At 39.6% G+C, this 15,589-nt stretch overlaps 1 protein-coding gene across 6 annotated transcripts in view; it reads left to right on the forward strand.

Annotated features, from left to right (window-relative positions):
• Nucleotides 1-15,589, forward strand: part of Cenpj (centromere protein J) — a 60,031-nt gene that overhangs the window by 18,607 nt on the left and 25,835 nt on the right. For all 6 annotated transcript variants that reach the window (XM_017795924.2, XM_008824353.3, XM_029559263.1 and 3 more), the window contains exons 4-7: nt 5,667-5,960; nt 9,179-9,290; nt 11,383-11,485; nt 11,601-13,233. In XM_017795924.2, the coding sequence (XP_017651413.1) occupies nt 5,667-5,960; nt 9,179-9,290; nt 11,383-11,485; nt 11,601-13,233 (2,142 nt within the window). The remainder of the gene's footprint in view (nt 1-5,666; nt 5,961-9,178; nt 9,291-11,382; nt 11,486-11,600; nt 13,234-15,589) is intronic.

The following is a 15,589-nucleotide window of genomic DNA, read 5'->3' on the forward strand; positions in this document are numbered from 1 at the left end:
CTATTCCCTTCAAAGGGTTACCAGTAGAGTCACCAGCTGGTGACCAAGCTTTTAGTTTGTCTTTTTAATGGTATGTGTGTGTGACATTTAAAATTCAAACCAAAACAGTGCATTAGAAATTAAAACCAAGACACTTAAAAAAGTAACTCAGAACCAATTATAACCCCCCCCCCTTTTTTTTCCCTTTTTAAACTGTCTTACTGTGGAGCCTAGGCTAATCTCAAACTTGAAGGCTTCCTGAGTTCTAGAATTGTGTGTACCACCATGCCTGCATAATCACTTAAAAAAAAGACAAAAAACTTTTGACTAGAATTGGCAAATAACTTTTTTTAATCTTTTTTTTTTTTTTTTTTTTTTTTTTTTTTGAGACAGGATCTCCCTGTGGCCCCAGCTGTCCTGGAACTCACTATGTAGACCAGGCTGTCCTTGAACTCAGAGAGATGGGCCTGCCTCTGCCTTCCGAGTGCTGAGGCTAAAGGCGTGCGCCACCACACCCGGCTTTTAGTAGCTTTTTTAAAGGATTTATTTTTATTTATGTGTATGTGTCTGAGTGTATGCCACCATGTGTGCAGCTGTCTACAGAGTCCAGAAGAGGGTTGAAATTACAGGCAGTTGTGAGCTGCCCAACATGGGTGCTGAGAAATGAACTCTGGTTCTTTTAGAAGAACAGCAAACACTCTTAACTGCTGAGCCATCTCTCCAGTCCCAAATCCAAATACCAATTATTTTGGTCTTTTTGAGACAGGGTTTCCCTGTAGCCCCAGCTGTCCTGGAACTTACTGTGTAGACCAGGCTGGCCTTGAACTCACAGAGATCTGCTTGCCTCTGCCTCCCATGTGCTGGGATCAAAGGTGTGTACCACCATACCTGGCATAAATACCACCTTTTTTTTTTTTCTATCTTTTTGAGAGAGGGTCTCCGTGTAGCCCCAGCTGTCCTGGAACTCACTATGTAGACCAGGCTGTCCTTGAACTCAGAGAGATGGGCCTGCCTCTGCCTTCCGAGTACTGAGGCTAAAGGCGTGCGCCACCACACCCGGCTTTTAGTAGCTTTTTTAAAGGATTTATTTTTATTTATGTGTATGTGTCTGAGTGTATGCCACCATGTGTGCAGCTGTCTACAGAGTCCAGAAGAGGGTTGAAATTACAGGCAGTTGTGAGCTGCCACAGTCCCCTGGAACTGGAGTTAAGGACGGTTTGTGGCTGCCATGTAAGTTCTGGGAATCAAACCCGAGTCCTCTGCAAGAGCAGTCAGTGCTCCTAACCACTGAGCCATCTCTCCAGCACTCCCAAATACCACTTTTTAAGGAAAATTTGTTTCTGAAAACAAAAATGTGAGGAAAAAAAAGCCTTTTTTTTTTTTTTTTTCTATTTTAGTTTCTTTAACTTCTGGATTGAAAGAACTCAGCTGATTCTGATCCACATTCAACCTCTTGAATTATGTTGCTTGGGTTAAAGTATTTAAAAAATTTCCTCCTTTAAAAAAAATTTTATTTTATTTTTTATGCATATGCATATACTCAAGCTCACCCGTGTCATGCAGTGCTTGCAGCGGTCAGAAGAGGGCATTAGATCCTTTGGAACTGGAGTTAGAGACAGTTGTTAGCCACCATGTGGATGCTTGGAATCAAACCCAAGTCTTCAAGAACAACCAGTACTCTTAATTGCTGAGCCATCTTTCTAGCCTCTGAATTTCTACCTTTTATATGGCTTCATAATTGGGGGAAAAGGAGTACTTTAATAGCTTTTTTAAAGTTTTTTTGTCTTTTTGAAACAGGGTCTCCCTGTAGTCCCAGCTGGCCTGGAACTCATTATGTAGACCAGGTTGGCTTTGATTTCATGGAGATCCATCTTGCCTCTGCCTGCCAAGTGCTGGAATAAAGGCCTATGCCACCACACCTGACCTGAGTGATCATTTCTTAGTGGCTATTCCCAGAATGGAATTAAAAATTGTGTCAATGAATTTCCCAAAATATTAAATGAATTGATGTTTTGCAAAGATTCTTCTTTATACTTGATTTAGTGAAAGTAGGTCTTCAAAACATTGGCATATCCTACACAGTACAAAAATTTCTGTGTTTGTCACCATGAATCTAATCTTGAAAGTTTTGAAGTACTGGAAAGCTATCAAATTCATGATGGTGGATGTTTTCCAAAAGTCTAAATCTTATTTCAAAGACTAGATTTTATCATTAACACCAAATACAGTAAGCTGTTTTCTTTGAAGTAAGCTGTCTCCTTTTTTTTTTGATATAAAATCTGCCAAAAATATAGGTTTAGATAATCATAGTTTACTGTCCTTCATTTTTGCAAGTGAGAATGGTGAAATGCAGCTGTTATGCAACCTCTTTGTGGCTTGTTACATAGCCCTGTTCATGATTTGTTACACAATGTCTTCATGGGCATGATTTATGCATGTTTGCTGTTCTTCTCTATAGATTATTCAAGGATTGAGATTTTTTTTTTTTTTTTGGTCTTTTTGAGACAGGGTCTCCCTGTAGCCCCAGCTGTCCTGGAACTCACTATGTAGACCAGGCTGGCCTTGAACTCACAGAGATCCGCCTGCCTCTGCCTCCTGAGTGCTGGGGTTAAAGTCGTATGCCACCACGCCCGGCAAGGATTGAGATTTTAAACAATTAAGTTTTGCTACATTATTTGGCCACATCTTTACACTTTTTAGTTTTTTGAGACAGTATCTCATTCTGTAGAGATCAGCTGGTCTGAAACTTGCTTTGTATGCTAGGCTGGCCTTGAATTTACTGTGCTCCTCTTTTTGCTTTCTGGAGTTCCGGTGTGTGCCATCATACTTGGCTGGGAACATTCTTATTTTTGTTTTTATTTGAGAATCTCATATACCTATATAATGCATCTCGATCATATTTACCCCCCTCTATCCTTTCCCTTTCCTTCATGCTGCCTCCAACATACTCCCCTTCCACTTGCAAGTCTTTTTTTTCTAAGTCATTACTGAGTCCAGTTAGTGCTGCCTACATGTGATTGGATATGGGACCCATGTACTGAAACATGCACAACCTACCAGGGATCACACCCTTGAAGAAAACTGACTCTTCCTTTTCCAGCAGCCATCAACTGCCAGTAGCTCCTCAGGTAAAGGGAGAGCCTTGAGAATCCATCAACTACCAATGACTCCTCAGGTGCAGGTAGAGCTTTGAGAAACCTTCCTCCATCCATGTTAGAATGTTGAATGATTTGGTTTTATGCAGGTCTTCTGTAGGCAACTATAGCTGCTGTTAGTTCATGAGTACAACAGGCATTTCATGGCCATAAGACAGCATTTCACAGCACTTCTCTCCATTCTCCAGCTCTTTTTTCTTTCTTCATTCTTCAGCTCTTATATTCTTTCAGCCCCTTCTTCCTCTGTGTTCCTGAGCACCACCTGGGAGTGGTCAAGTAGTTGACCCATTTAGGGCTGAGTATCTAGCAGTCAGCCCTTTGATCAATTATGAGTCTCTATATTAACCATTGCTCACTGCAAAAGGTTTCTCTGACCATACTTGAGAGCAGCACCAATCTATGGCTATAAACATGAATACATAGAAGGCATTTTGGCATCATGACCTTTCTTTTATTTATTTAAAAAATATTTTATTATTTTTATTTTAAGTGTATCGTGCATTGCCTGCATGTAGGTAAGTTCACCCGTGTTATACAATGCCCACAGAGGACAAAAGAGATTGTCAGATCCCCTGGAACTGGAATTACGGACAGTTGTTAGCTGCCATGTGGGTACTGGGATACAAACCCAGGTCTTCTGCAAGAACAACCAGTGTTCTTAACCACTGAGCCATCTCTTAAGCCCCGGCATCATGACTTTTTGGCAAAACACTAGTAATAGGTTATCTGCCTGTCGCCTATGGCCTCCCCAGCCACAGCCTCTTGACCAGGTTTACACTATCAGACATGAGTGTTCTCTGTGGAACAGTCTGCAAATTCAACTAGAAAGTGTTTTTTACCTTATAACAGGCATGGTACTATTGTACCAGTGGGCACATTTTGCTTAGCAGGTTGGTGTGGTGGCATGCAGAGTGTGGCACTGGTTGAGACCTTGATGACTTTTTTCCCCAGTGGCCTGCATAGTACCTTGGAGCACTATGAAAGCTTGGCTGGGGGCAAAAACTTTGTTCTTAAACTGGATGCATAGTGGGGATAAATATTATGACTACTAACAAACACAGTGGGCACTACTGTCCTGCCTTGAAGTGAGATTCCAGCGTGAATTCTAGGTTTTGCATGATCAATTCATACTGTATAAAAATAATTTTGGCTTGGTAGATTCCCTGAGAAGGTTTTGGAGACCTTCAGGGAAGTATAGACCATACTTTGAGAATGGTTGCTCAGGGATATTTTACCAAAGAACTTTTTAGGCTTAACTGGGATGCTTGCCACTAAAAAATGAAGCTGGGAGTGGGGTGGGGTAAGGCATGTTATGCTAAAAAGAAAGAAAAGTTGAAGCTGACATTTTCTGGTGCCCTACCTGACTTTGTAGTTTTAGATGTGGGCTGTATATACAATAAGGTATATAAATGATAGATAGCAGTGATTATTATTAATTATATATACTATATATCTCATATGTCCCTAGATGGCCTCATATTTGGTATGTAGCTGAGGATGACCTTGAATTTCTGATCCTTCTGCCTCCTTTTATATGCTGGGATTATAGGTATGCATGCCTAATTTTATGCAGTGTTGGGGATCAAACCCAGAGCCTCATTCATGCTAGGCAAAGTCCTCCAACTGAGCTATATCCCTAGCAGCAGTGTTTTATGAAACCCTTCTCTCAGTGTCTTTATCTCAAATATAGGTGAGGCAATCAGGTGAGCAGAGGGCTGGCAGCAGGATTTCAGGGGCTGGCACAGCAGGCAGGACAGCTAGTGTGCCTGCCTCCCTCTGAAAAGTGATGTTTAAAATATTTTTATTTGTTATTTTATGTGTATGAGTGTATTGCCTGCTTGTATGTAAGTGCATCCATGTCATGTGATGACCACAGAGGTCAGAAAAGGGTGTTGGGTCCCCTGGAACTGGAGTTACAGATGGTTGTTAGTCACCATGTGGGTGCTGGGAATTGAAGAACCTGGGTCCTCTGCAAGAGCAGTCAGTGCTCCAACTGCTGAGCCATCTCTCCAGCCCTGAGAAGTGATGTTTAGAAGCATTTAGCTGGGGAACTTCTCTCTGTTGGGCTATTTCAGAAATTTAGAAACTAAAAAGTCAGTAATCTACCCAACAATACTAAAATTTTGGGGGTACTTTACAGGGGAGATGCTTAGTCGCTAGCCATCAGGGACAGCTGAGAATATGGCATAACTGTGGTTTGTATCTCTGCTTGTCTGTCACTGGGCTGCAGAGCTGACAGCTGCCACGGTGTGTTTTCACAGGTAGAACAGGGATGGTGCCTTCTGAGCTAGGCGTACTGCATCTGTGCAGTACTCAGACTGTACTAACAGTTGGTATAAATTCTCTAATTTCAAAGTATGTGATGTTTACTTTGGAATTTAAAAAATCTTCTGATTTTTGTTAAACAGTGTTCACCAATAAGGAGAAAAATACTTTTTGTCATTTTGGAGACCTTGTGGGGTAAGGGTCATTACTGGGTAGAAGACACTATTGTAGGGTGGTATCAGCTTTGTTTTTTTTCTCATTTGTAAGGTTTGACGTTACTGCCTGATGATCAGAGCCAGAAGTATAGATCTTCAGGAAATTCAGCCACAGCAGAGAAAGCCACTCTCTTCCTGCCGTCATACATGTACTCGAATCAAACCCAAGAAAAATTGCATGCTTCCAATGTTTTACCAAACGAGCAAAGCAATTTCTGTAGAGCTCCTCATCAAGATTTTGTCTTAACTTCAAAGAATGCTTCTGATTTGTTTTATGAATCACAGTATCAAGCAGCAGGTCTGAATAAAGGTGATTCAAAGGAAGAAAACCCTAACCATCTTACAGGTAAGTTAAATAACAGGGTTATCAAGTTGTCCTATAAGGGTCAGCCTTTCTGTATTTTTTCCCCTCATCCTCTGTTGCTTTAATTGTAAGGTGTACATGCTGCACAGCCACCAATGACCCTGAGCTGGGCCAGATTTTGGCATTCTAAGAACAGTTACTGACTTCATACTTTACAGGTAGCCTGTCTTCAAAGAGGGAGGCAGCAAGTTCTATGTGTATTGTGTTTCAGAGAGCTTAAAAAGAGTTTGAGGTTGTTGGGGCTAGTGAGATGGCTCAGTGGATAAGGGCATTTGCTGCCAAGTCTGACAACCTGAGTTCCATTTCCAGAACCTGTATAGTGAAAGGAGAGAACTGACTTCCACAGGTCATACTGAGTTCCACATATGCCCTGTGGAATGTGTATGTGTGCGCATGTACTTGGGCTTGTATGCATGCACACACGCAAATGTTAAAGGAAAGAAGAGTTTGATATTGATGAAAATCTTTGTGATAGCTTTGTGGGGGTGGGAGTTGACTTGGGCTGCAGGTCAACTGTGACATATGAAAAACAGGTTTGTGATGGAACTATTGTTACAAAAGAAATCCTTTTTAGCCCAGACACTTGGGTTGTCTTCATTGTTATATATGTGTTCTCAACACCCAGGCACATTCCTGCCAGAGAACTGGTAGTCAGTATTTGATGGTACAAACTACTGAATCTGTCTTGCCATTTCTAATAAATTTTTCTAGTCCCCCCCCCAGGAATCCAGAGCCTTACACATAACACATAATAGGCAAGTGCTCTACCACTGTGCTATACTCCTTAAGCTAGCCTTTTTATTTTTTCATTTTCATGTGTGCTTGTGAGCATGTTTTTAATATGGGTGGATACATATGTGTGAGTACACATGCACATGTGTCTCCATATATGTGGAGGTCCAAGGTTGATGTTGAGAATCATCCTCATTCTACTTTTTCATTCAGGCAGGGTCTCAGTCAAACCCAGAGCTCACTGATATGGCTGTCCCTGTCTAGGGAGTCCCCTGTCTCCACCTTCTGAGGCTACAATTATAGTTGGGTTGCCACATGTACCCAGTGTTTATGTAGGCCTCCAGGATCTGAACTCTAATCCTCATGCTTTCATGGCAAGCACTTTAACCATTGAGTCATCCCCTTTGCCTGCCATGTGTGGTGGTGCATGCCTTTAATTCCCGCACTTGGGAGGCAGAGGCAGGCAGATCTCTGTGAGTTCGAGGCCAGCCTGGTTTACATAGTTCCAGGCCAGCTGGGGCTACAGGGAGATCTTGTCTCAAAAAAATTAAAAAAAAAAAAGACACACAAAAAAGATGCCTGCCTCTTGTTCCACTTCTCTTGTCTTTACATTTTTGCAGTCATGAATATCATACCATAATAGTATGTTCTTTTTCTACTTAACATGGAAAATTCTTTGTGGTATGTTCAGCAATTTTCATCATTAGGTTAACCATCAAATGATGTATCTACTTAAAATTCTTTGATGAAGATAAAGGTTATTTCCAATATTTCTAAAATTCAGTTTTTAATTTTAATCTGTTTTCATTAATTTGCTTTTTGTTAGTGATACATGTTACAGAAAAACACAAATGACAAGATTAAAAGTGTCTATATTTAGTACTGAGTTCCTTTATGTCTAATGCTACAACCCCATTTTAGAGTAATTCATTGATATGAATAGGTCAAGTGTCTTTTCGTTCTTTTTTCCACAATATAGCTTTTTTATTGGAAAATTTCAAACATCCAGAAAAATTGAAAGACCACTGCAATGGTTATATGATTAATATTTTGCCATATTTACTTTGTCAATACGAATATGCATGCATGTATGTCTGTAAATCTATAACTGTGTATATATGTGCCATCAGCTTAGGTATTTCATTGTAAGTAATATGCAGGCATTACATACATCAAGTATTTTATAAATATGAAGTAAAAATTAGAGTATGGGGGCTGGAGAGATGGCTCAGCGGTTAAGAAAGAACACTGGTTGTTCTTGCAGAAGATCCAGGTTCAAATCCCAGCACCCACATGGCAGCTAACAACTGTCTGTAACTCCAGTCCCAGAGGATCTGACAGCCTCTTCTGACCTCTGTGGGTATTGCATGCCATGGGTGCACTTTCCCACATGCAGGCAATACACGCATACACATAAAATAAAAATAATAAATAAAATAAAAAAAAATCAAAGTATGTATATAGCTACAGTACTTTAATTATACATGAAGAAATTAAAAACAATTCCTTAATATTCATGCCCATTTGAAATCCCCCCTTCCCCCAAATGTCCTTAAAATGTTTTTTGAAAACAAGGATCCAGTCAGACTCATGTATTATGTTTGGTTATAAATATTTTGACTGTTTACTTTGTAAACATTCCCCTTCCCTCTTTTTTTTTTTTTTTTTTTAAGACTGAGTCTTCCTGTAGTCCTAGCTGCCCTGGAACTCACTATGTAGAACAGGCTGGCCTCAATCTCACAGATATGTGGCTGCCTATGCCTCCTAACTGCTGGGATTCAAGGCCTGCACCACCACACTCAGCTAAACATGCCTACTTTTTTTAAATTTTATTTTTATTTTATGTGTACATGTGTATTGCCTGCATGTGTGTAAGTGCACCCATGTCATCTAGTGCCTACAGAGATCAGAAGAGGGCATCAGATTCCCCTGAAACAGGAGTTACAGATGATTGTTGGCCTCCATGTGGGTGCTGGGAATCAAACCTGGGTCCTCTGCAAGAACAACCAGTACTCTTAACCACTGAGCCATCTCTCCAGCCCCTACTTTTTTATTTTTAAGATCTTGCAGGCCAGGCGTGATGGCTCATGCCTTTAATCCCAGCACTTGGGAGGCAGAGGCAGGCAGATCTTTGTGAGTTCAAGGCCAGCCTGGTCTACATAGTGAGTCCTGGTCAGCTGGGACTACAGGGAGACCCTGTCTCAAAAAGACAAATAAATAAATAAATAAATAAATAAATAAATAAATAAATAAATAAATGAAAGATCTTGCTTTTGTTTTTGTAGTGCTGGTGGGGATCAAACCTAGGGTGTGTGTTCACTAGGCAAGTGCTCCACATTGAGCCAAATCCCCAGTCCTATATATTAAATTTAATTAAATGTGTTTTAGCATAGTAACCTGTAATGTTCTCATGTCTTAAAACTTTATTCTGCTTTTTTGAACTAAATTGATCATAATTTTTGTCCTAGGAGAAGGTGTTTTGCCATGTTGGGAGAAGATGATGGGACAGATTCAGGAAGGGAAGGATATGAATTTAAAACAAAATGATGATTCCTCAGAAGTGGTTAATATTGAAGAAAGGTATTATTCATATGGAAAGAAATAAGAAGTATAATTGCTTAGTATAATAGCTGGCCTTTATTATTGAGCTCTGTTTGTTTGTTTGAAAGTTCTATGCTTTTCTTGGTTTCACTTGAATATGCTTCAGGCGTGGGTTGATGATATAAGTCATTGTGTACTGTCAGTAAGAGGATGTGGATGAGTGAGAGGTCAGTTCAAGTTGCCCTGACATTGTACTGAAAGAATTGAGTAGAGTTTTCTCACTTAGGAGAAACATCTGGAAAAAAATTAACCTGCTGGGAGTTGTGACATAAGCCTGTAGTCCCAGCCCTTGGGAGGATGAGGGTTTAACAGCACATTAGAGGAAAGCCTGGGATATAGTGTGCCCTGACTAAAATGAAACAAAAGCTTCTCTCATAGTGAAATCTGTCGTGGAGAAAAGGAAAACCAGAGTTTGGAATTTCACATTTAGTGTCAGTTATAAATTATAATTTTGTAATTAAAGTTAGAAAATTAAAAAATGTATGTCAAAGATAAAGTATGTTTTAAATAGGTTTTTTAAATATATATAGTTTAAAATATGTTATAGGCAAATAACTTCTGGTTGTGTCTGCTCACATTGTTAAGGAACTTTCTTAATTTAGAAATATATACTTAAGGGCTGGAGAGATGGCTCAGTGGTTAAGAACACTGGTTGTTCTTGCAGAAGACCCAGGTTTAAATCCCAGCACCCACATGGCAGCTAACAACTGTCCAAACTCCAGTCCCAGGGGATCTGACAGCCTCTTCTGACCTCCGCGGGCCTTGCACGACACGGGTGCACTTACCTACATGCTGGCAATACATACATACACATAAAAATAAGAAAAAAAAAAGAAATACATACTTAATAAACTAAAATATGTTTAATGTTATATAAGGAGTATGTTACTTTATATAGTAAATATACAGTTCAGGAGGATTCTTAAGTGCTCTCCAGTCATGCGCAGAGGGAAGGGTTATAGCTTTTATTAGACTCTCAAAGGAGAAGTTAAATGAGGCCTTTAAAATTTTCTTTCTTTTTTTTTGGGGGGGGGTTGTCTTTTTTGAGACAGGATCTCCCTGTAGCCCCGGCTGTCCTGGAACTCACTATGTAGACCAGGCTGGCCTTGAACTCACAGAGATCCACCTGCTTCTGCCTCTGCTGGGATTAAAGGCATGCATCACCACGCCCGGCAAAATTTTATTTCTTTATATTTATTATTATTGGTGTGTGTGTGTAGGTATAGGTGTCATAGTGTATGTGTGGATGTCAAAGGATAAGTGTAAAGGGGGTTGTTTTGCTCCTTCTACTATGGGTTTTGGAGACCAAACTCAGGTTATCAGGCTTCTGCTGTAAGTGCTTTTACCCACTGAACCATTTCACTGACCCTGTTTTATTTTGAGACAGTGTCTTGCTGTGTACCCCTGGCTGGCCTCAAACTTACTGAGATTATAGGTGTGTGCCACTATGCCCAGTTTAAAAGGAAGTCCTTGACATGTTAAAAAATTTAGGGAGAGGGGCTGGAGAGATGGCTCAGTGGTTAAGAGCACTGACTGCTCTTAGAGAGGACCCAGGCTCGATTCCCAGCACCCACATGACGGCTATGAACCGTCCTTAACTCCAGGTCCAGGGGAATCTGAAGCCCTCTTCTGACCTCCGTGGCATTGCACGACAGGACATGGGTACATTCACATACATGCAGGCAATACACTCATACACATAAAATAAAAATAATAAAATATTTAAAAAAAATTTTTTTTGGAGACAGGAGCTTACTATGTAGCTCTGACTGGCCTGGTACTCCCTGTGTAGCCACATGAGTTAGTGCTCATGGTAATCCTCCTGCTTCAGCCTCCTAGTGCTAGGATTACAGACACATATCATGATGCCTTCCACTTTTTTTCCCCTCGGGACTGAATCTAGGGTCTTTTGCATGCTAAGCCCATGTTTTACTGTTAAACTGTACTCTGGTCCCTGCTCCTAGAAAGAAATTAGTTTACAGTGTAGTCTGGGGTGTTTAAGTGAGGCGCACTGACTGTAAAATGTTTACATTACAAGTTCAATGCTAAGTAACTTTATTTTTATGATTAGGCCTATTAAAGCTGTCATTAGAGAAAAGAAACAGACATTCGAAGACTACTTAGAAGAACAGATTCAGCTGGAAGAACAAGAACTGAAACAAAAACAGCTAAGGGTTAGCATCTGTACTGTTTTGATTAAGTAAACCATTAAAGAGTATAATTCAGTTTCAAATAATTGAGATTACTTAGGTATCCTGAATTAATTCATATTTTGTCCTTTTATTTTAGGAAGCAGAAGGACCATTGCTGTTGAAAGCAAAACCCAAACATCCATTTTTAAAACGAGGAGAAGGCTTAGCTAGGTTTACTAATGTTAAATCTAAGTTTCAAAAAGGGAAAGGAAGTAAACTAGGGACTAACCAGAGCCCTTCAGAGGACCAGTCTGTATTTAAAGCAGATAGACAACAATTCCAGCGAAAAACTGCTCTTATAAATAAAGAACTGTGTGCAGAGACCCCAACTGTTAAAAAGGACAATAAAGCCAGAACCAAGGCTGGTTCTCTCACAGTCAGCCAGAAACCCAAAGCGATGAAGAGCAATATTAGGAAAAGTCTCTCTCCACCAGGACTGAAAATACAGACAGGGAAGAAATGTGATGGGCAATTTAGAGACCAGATCAAATTAGAAAAGAACATACAATCTCATAATAAGGAAAATTCACCTGTGTGTGTGAAGCCCTGTGATGCTGGTTGCAAGGTATGGAATAAGACACAGGGAAGAGAGAGACTTCCTCTTTCAACAGGACCAGTTAGTGGTGTGGCTTCTATGAGCCTGACGAGTGAGGCTATGAAGGAGACAGAGTCTTCCCTTGACATTTCTTTTCAGAAAAAATTAGAGAACTGGGAACGAGAAAAAGAAAAGGAAAATTTGGAACTGGATGAATTTTTATTTTTAGAACGGGCTGCTGATGAAATATCATTTTCTAGTAATTCCTCATTTGTATTGAAAATCTTAGAAAGAGATCAACAGATCTGCGAAGGTCACAGGATGTCTTCTACCCCTGTCAAAGCTGTGCAGCAGGAGAAGGCACATCAGGTGGATGCCAGTGGTCAGAGGAACCACGGTGAGGATCCCTGCCATAATGTTGCATGTGAGAGTAAGAGTGAGTGTGAGGTTGTACTCACGCCACACAGTTCATCAGCCTTGCCTGATGCTTTGCGGGAACTGTCCTGTAAAACCAAAAGGAAAGCCTGCCAAACCAGCATTTGTGAAAACCAGAATGGATGGGATGCAAATGATGATGAAGGAGTTACAAACAGTGACAGAAGCACTGACTCTGAAGAGCAGCTTGATGTTACCATAAAACCATATGCTGAGGTTGGGGAAAGAACATTCAGCAACAGAGAGGATAGTCCACAAGTCTGTGATGCTAAAGGACCTTTTAGAGACAGCAGAACTCAAGAAGATAAAAGGAGAGATGTTGATCTAGATCTGTCTGATAAAGAATATAGCAGTGATGAGTCTGTCGTAGTAGAGAGCCTGAAAAATAAGGTATCTGAGCCACCCAGAAGAGCCTCGTCTCAAGACATGAGTCCAATTGACTTTGATGATGAAAGATCTTGGACAGATCTTGAAGAGAGTTCATATAAACATAATGGTGTTCTCAGAGATGAAGCCATTTATGGTACACATCAGACACAGTACCCTAAGAGTGAAATATGTGTTCTGGACAGAACAATAAAAAGGAAGGTTGCACCAGTTAAGAAGGGAGAAGACTTCAGCAAGTCTGGTAGGAGCAGAAGTCCCCCTCCTCCATCTGATTTGATGGTAAAATTCTTCCCTTCATTGAAACCAAAGCCAAAATCACATTCACACTTAGGAAATGAACACAAGTTAAATATGAGTCAAGACCAACCACCAGGTAAGTCAAGGCGTTAGAAATGTCACAGCCATGTGCTGCACTGACTTTTCTTATATGTGCATAATTTTCATATCCAGGAAGTCCTTTGTCTCTTTAGCATGTCCAAATCGCCAGCACCATTTTTTCTTGTCCTTTGGGGCCATTAAGGGCTGTTTAAACATGAACATCATAATTCCACAAGAGTGGATCATAACCCAAGATGGATACTAAGTGGCTAATGAATAGCAGTGTATGTATGTCTGGGCACATAATGCCATGGCATGTGTGTGGAGGCCAGAGGATAACTTTTGAGAGTTAGTTCTCTCCTACCATGTGGGTCCTGGGTATCAAACTCAGGTTATCAGGCTTGATGGCAAATACCCTTACCTGCTGAGTCATTGTGCTGGCTCCTTTCTGTTATTATAAAAACTCTGAATACCTAGCTGAGAATTAGATGCTTTAAAATATAAATTGCAATTTGACCTATTAAAAATATTCTGGTTTTCAAGTTATTAACTTTTTTTTGGAATTATGAACTTAAAACTTCATTTTTAGCATTACTTAGGAGAATAAAATACTGAAAATGTTTAATATATACAAAATGAGCGAATGGTCAAATTTTATTATAAATTGAAAATTGTGACTTTATGAAAATATAACAGACTATTCATGTGAGCCTGATGATGCCATGAAAATTTGTATCAACATGAGCATTGGTACATAAAAAGATGAATTTAAAATAGAAACTTGAAATTGAAAGGTTGATGTGAAAAATACATCTTGGTGGCAGAACTTGGGTAATACTTTTTTGAAAAGAAACCTTGTTACAATATTGAACCTGCAGAAAAGTAAAAATATGTACTAGATTGTCAGTGCTCCTATGTGAGTGCATTGGAGGTAAAACATGGCTGGATCTACATTACAAAGATGTGATTGTTAACTTTGTCTTAACTCGAAGGAACAAGAATGGTTTCAATAATAAAACACGAAGAAATCGGAAGTAAAACAAAAACAAATTCTGGTTTTAAAAAGTAATACTTTTTGTAGGAAGTTTGGAGTTTAAAATGTAATGAGGCAAAAACCAGCTGGGCGTGGTGGCACACGCCTGTAGTCCTAGCACTTGGGAGGCAGAGGCAGGCGGATCTCTGTGAGTTCAAGGCCAGCCTGGTCTATAGTGAGTTCCAGGACAGCTGGGGCTATAGGGAGACCCTGCTTCAAAAAGATAAAAAAAAAAAAAAGTAATGAGGCAAAAACCAAAGCATATAGTTTCTATGCCATTTTGAGGTCTTTTAGCCATTTGTCCTACATATTTTTATGTGAGACAGGTATTAAAGATTATATTATTTTTAATTTATGTGTATGAGTGTATTGCCTGCATGTATGTGAGTGCACCGTGTCATGCAGTGCCTCAGAACTCCTGGAACTGGAATTAAGGATGGTTCATAGTCACGTGGGTGCTAGGAATTGAACCCGGGTCCTCCAAGCAGTCAGTGCTCTTAACTGCTGAGCCATCTAGCCATTTCTCCAGCCCCTGTTTTTGCTTTTTAAAAAACTAGTTTGGCCTGAACTTGTTGTGAAGTCCAGGCTGCCTTTGAACTTAATCCTCCTGTCTCACCTTTCTAAGTGTTAGGATTACAAGTGCTAGGATTACTCATGTTCATCTTGAATTTCTTTGATTAATACTAGGAGTTAAGTTTTGATTTTGATACTGATTAACCCTTTAGAGCTCATGTAAATTATTCATGTTCTATATTTTCTAGTTTTTAAATTTTTTGATTTTTTTCTTTTTTTGTCTTTTAGAGACAGGGTCTACTTGTAGCCCCAGCTGTGCTGGAACTCACTATGTAGACCAGGCTGGGATTAAAGGCATGCACTACCACGCCTCGCTTTTTTTTTTTTTTTTTTTTTTAAACCTGCAATGTCAATCACTTTTTGGTCTGGAACTTACTTTGTAGACCAAGCCGGCTTTGAACTTGTGGTAAGACCCCTGCCTCTGTCTCTTGAGTGCTAGGATTATAGACATACAGCATGTCCAGAACTCTTATATTTAAGCTGCTTTCCTTTATTTGTCTCTCCTTCCCTTTCTTCTATTTGAATTTCTTTTTAAAAAAATTTTTTTTTATTTTTAATTTTTAAAAATTTAATAACCACATAATTAGAAGAAGCATTTCATTACAGCATTAACATATTCAGTAATAACAATTTTCTGAGCTAAGATGAATCTTTTTTCAAAATTGGCTGTAAATTTTTTAGGTTTACAGTTGAATTGTTACAGTTATACAATATTGTACTCAGTATAAACCCTATGAGACATAAAATTAAATGAGGTTTTAAACTTTAAAAACGATCTCCATTTCATTATTAAAATACATATTCT

The sequence above is a fragment of the Nannospalax galili genome, unplaced genomic scaffold (genome assembly GCF_000622305.1).
Source record: "Nannospalax galili isolate Female #2095 unplaced genomic scaffold, S.galili_v1.0 scaffold388, whole genome shotgun sequence".
NCBI lineage: Eukaryota > Metazoa > Chordata > Mammalia > Rodentia > Spalacidae > Nannospalax > Nannospalax galili.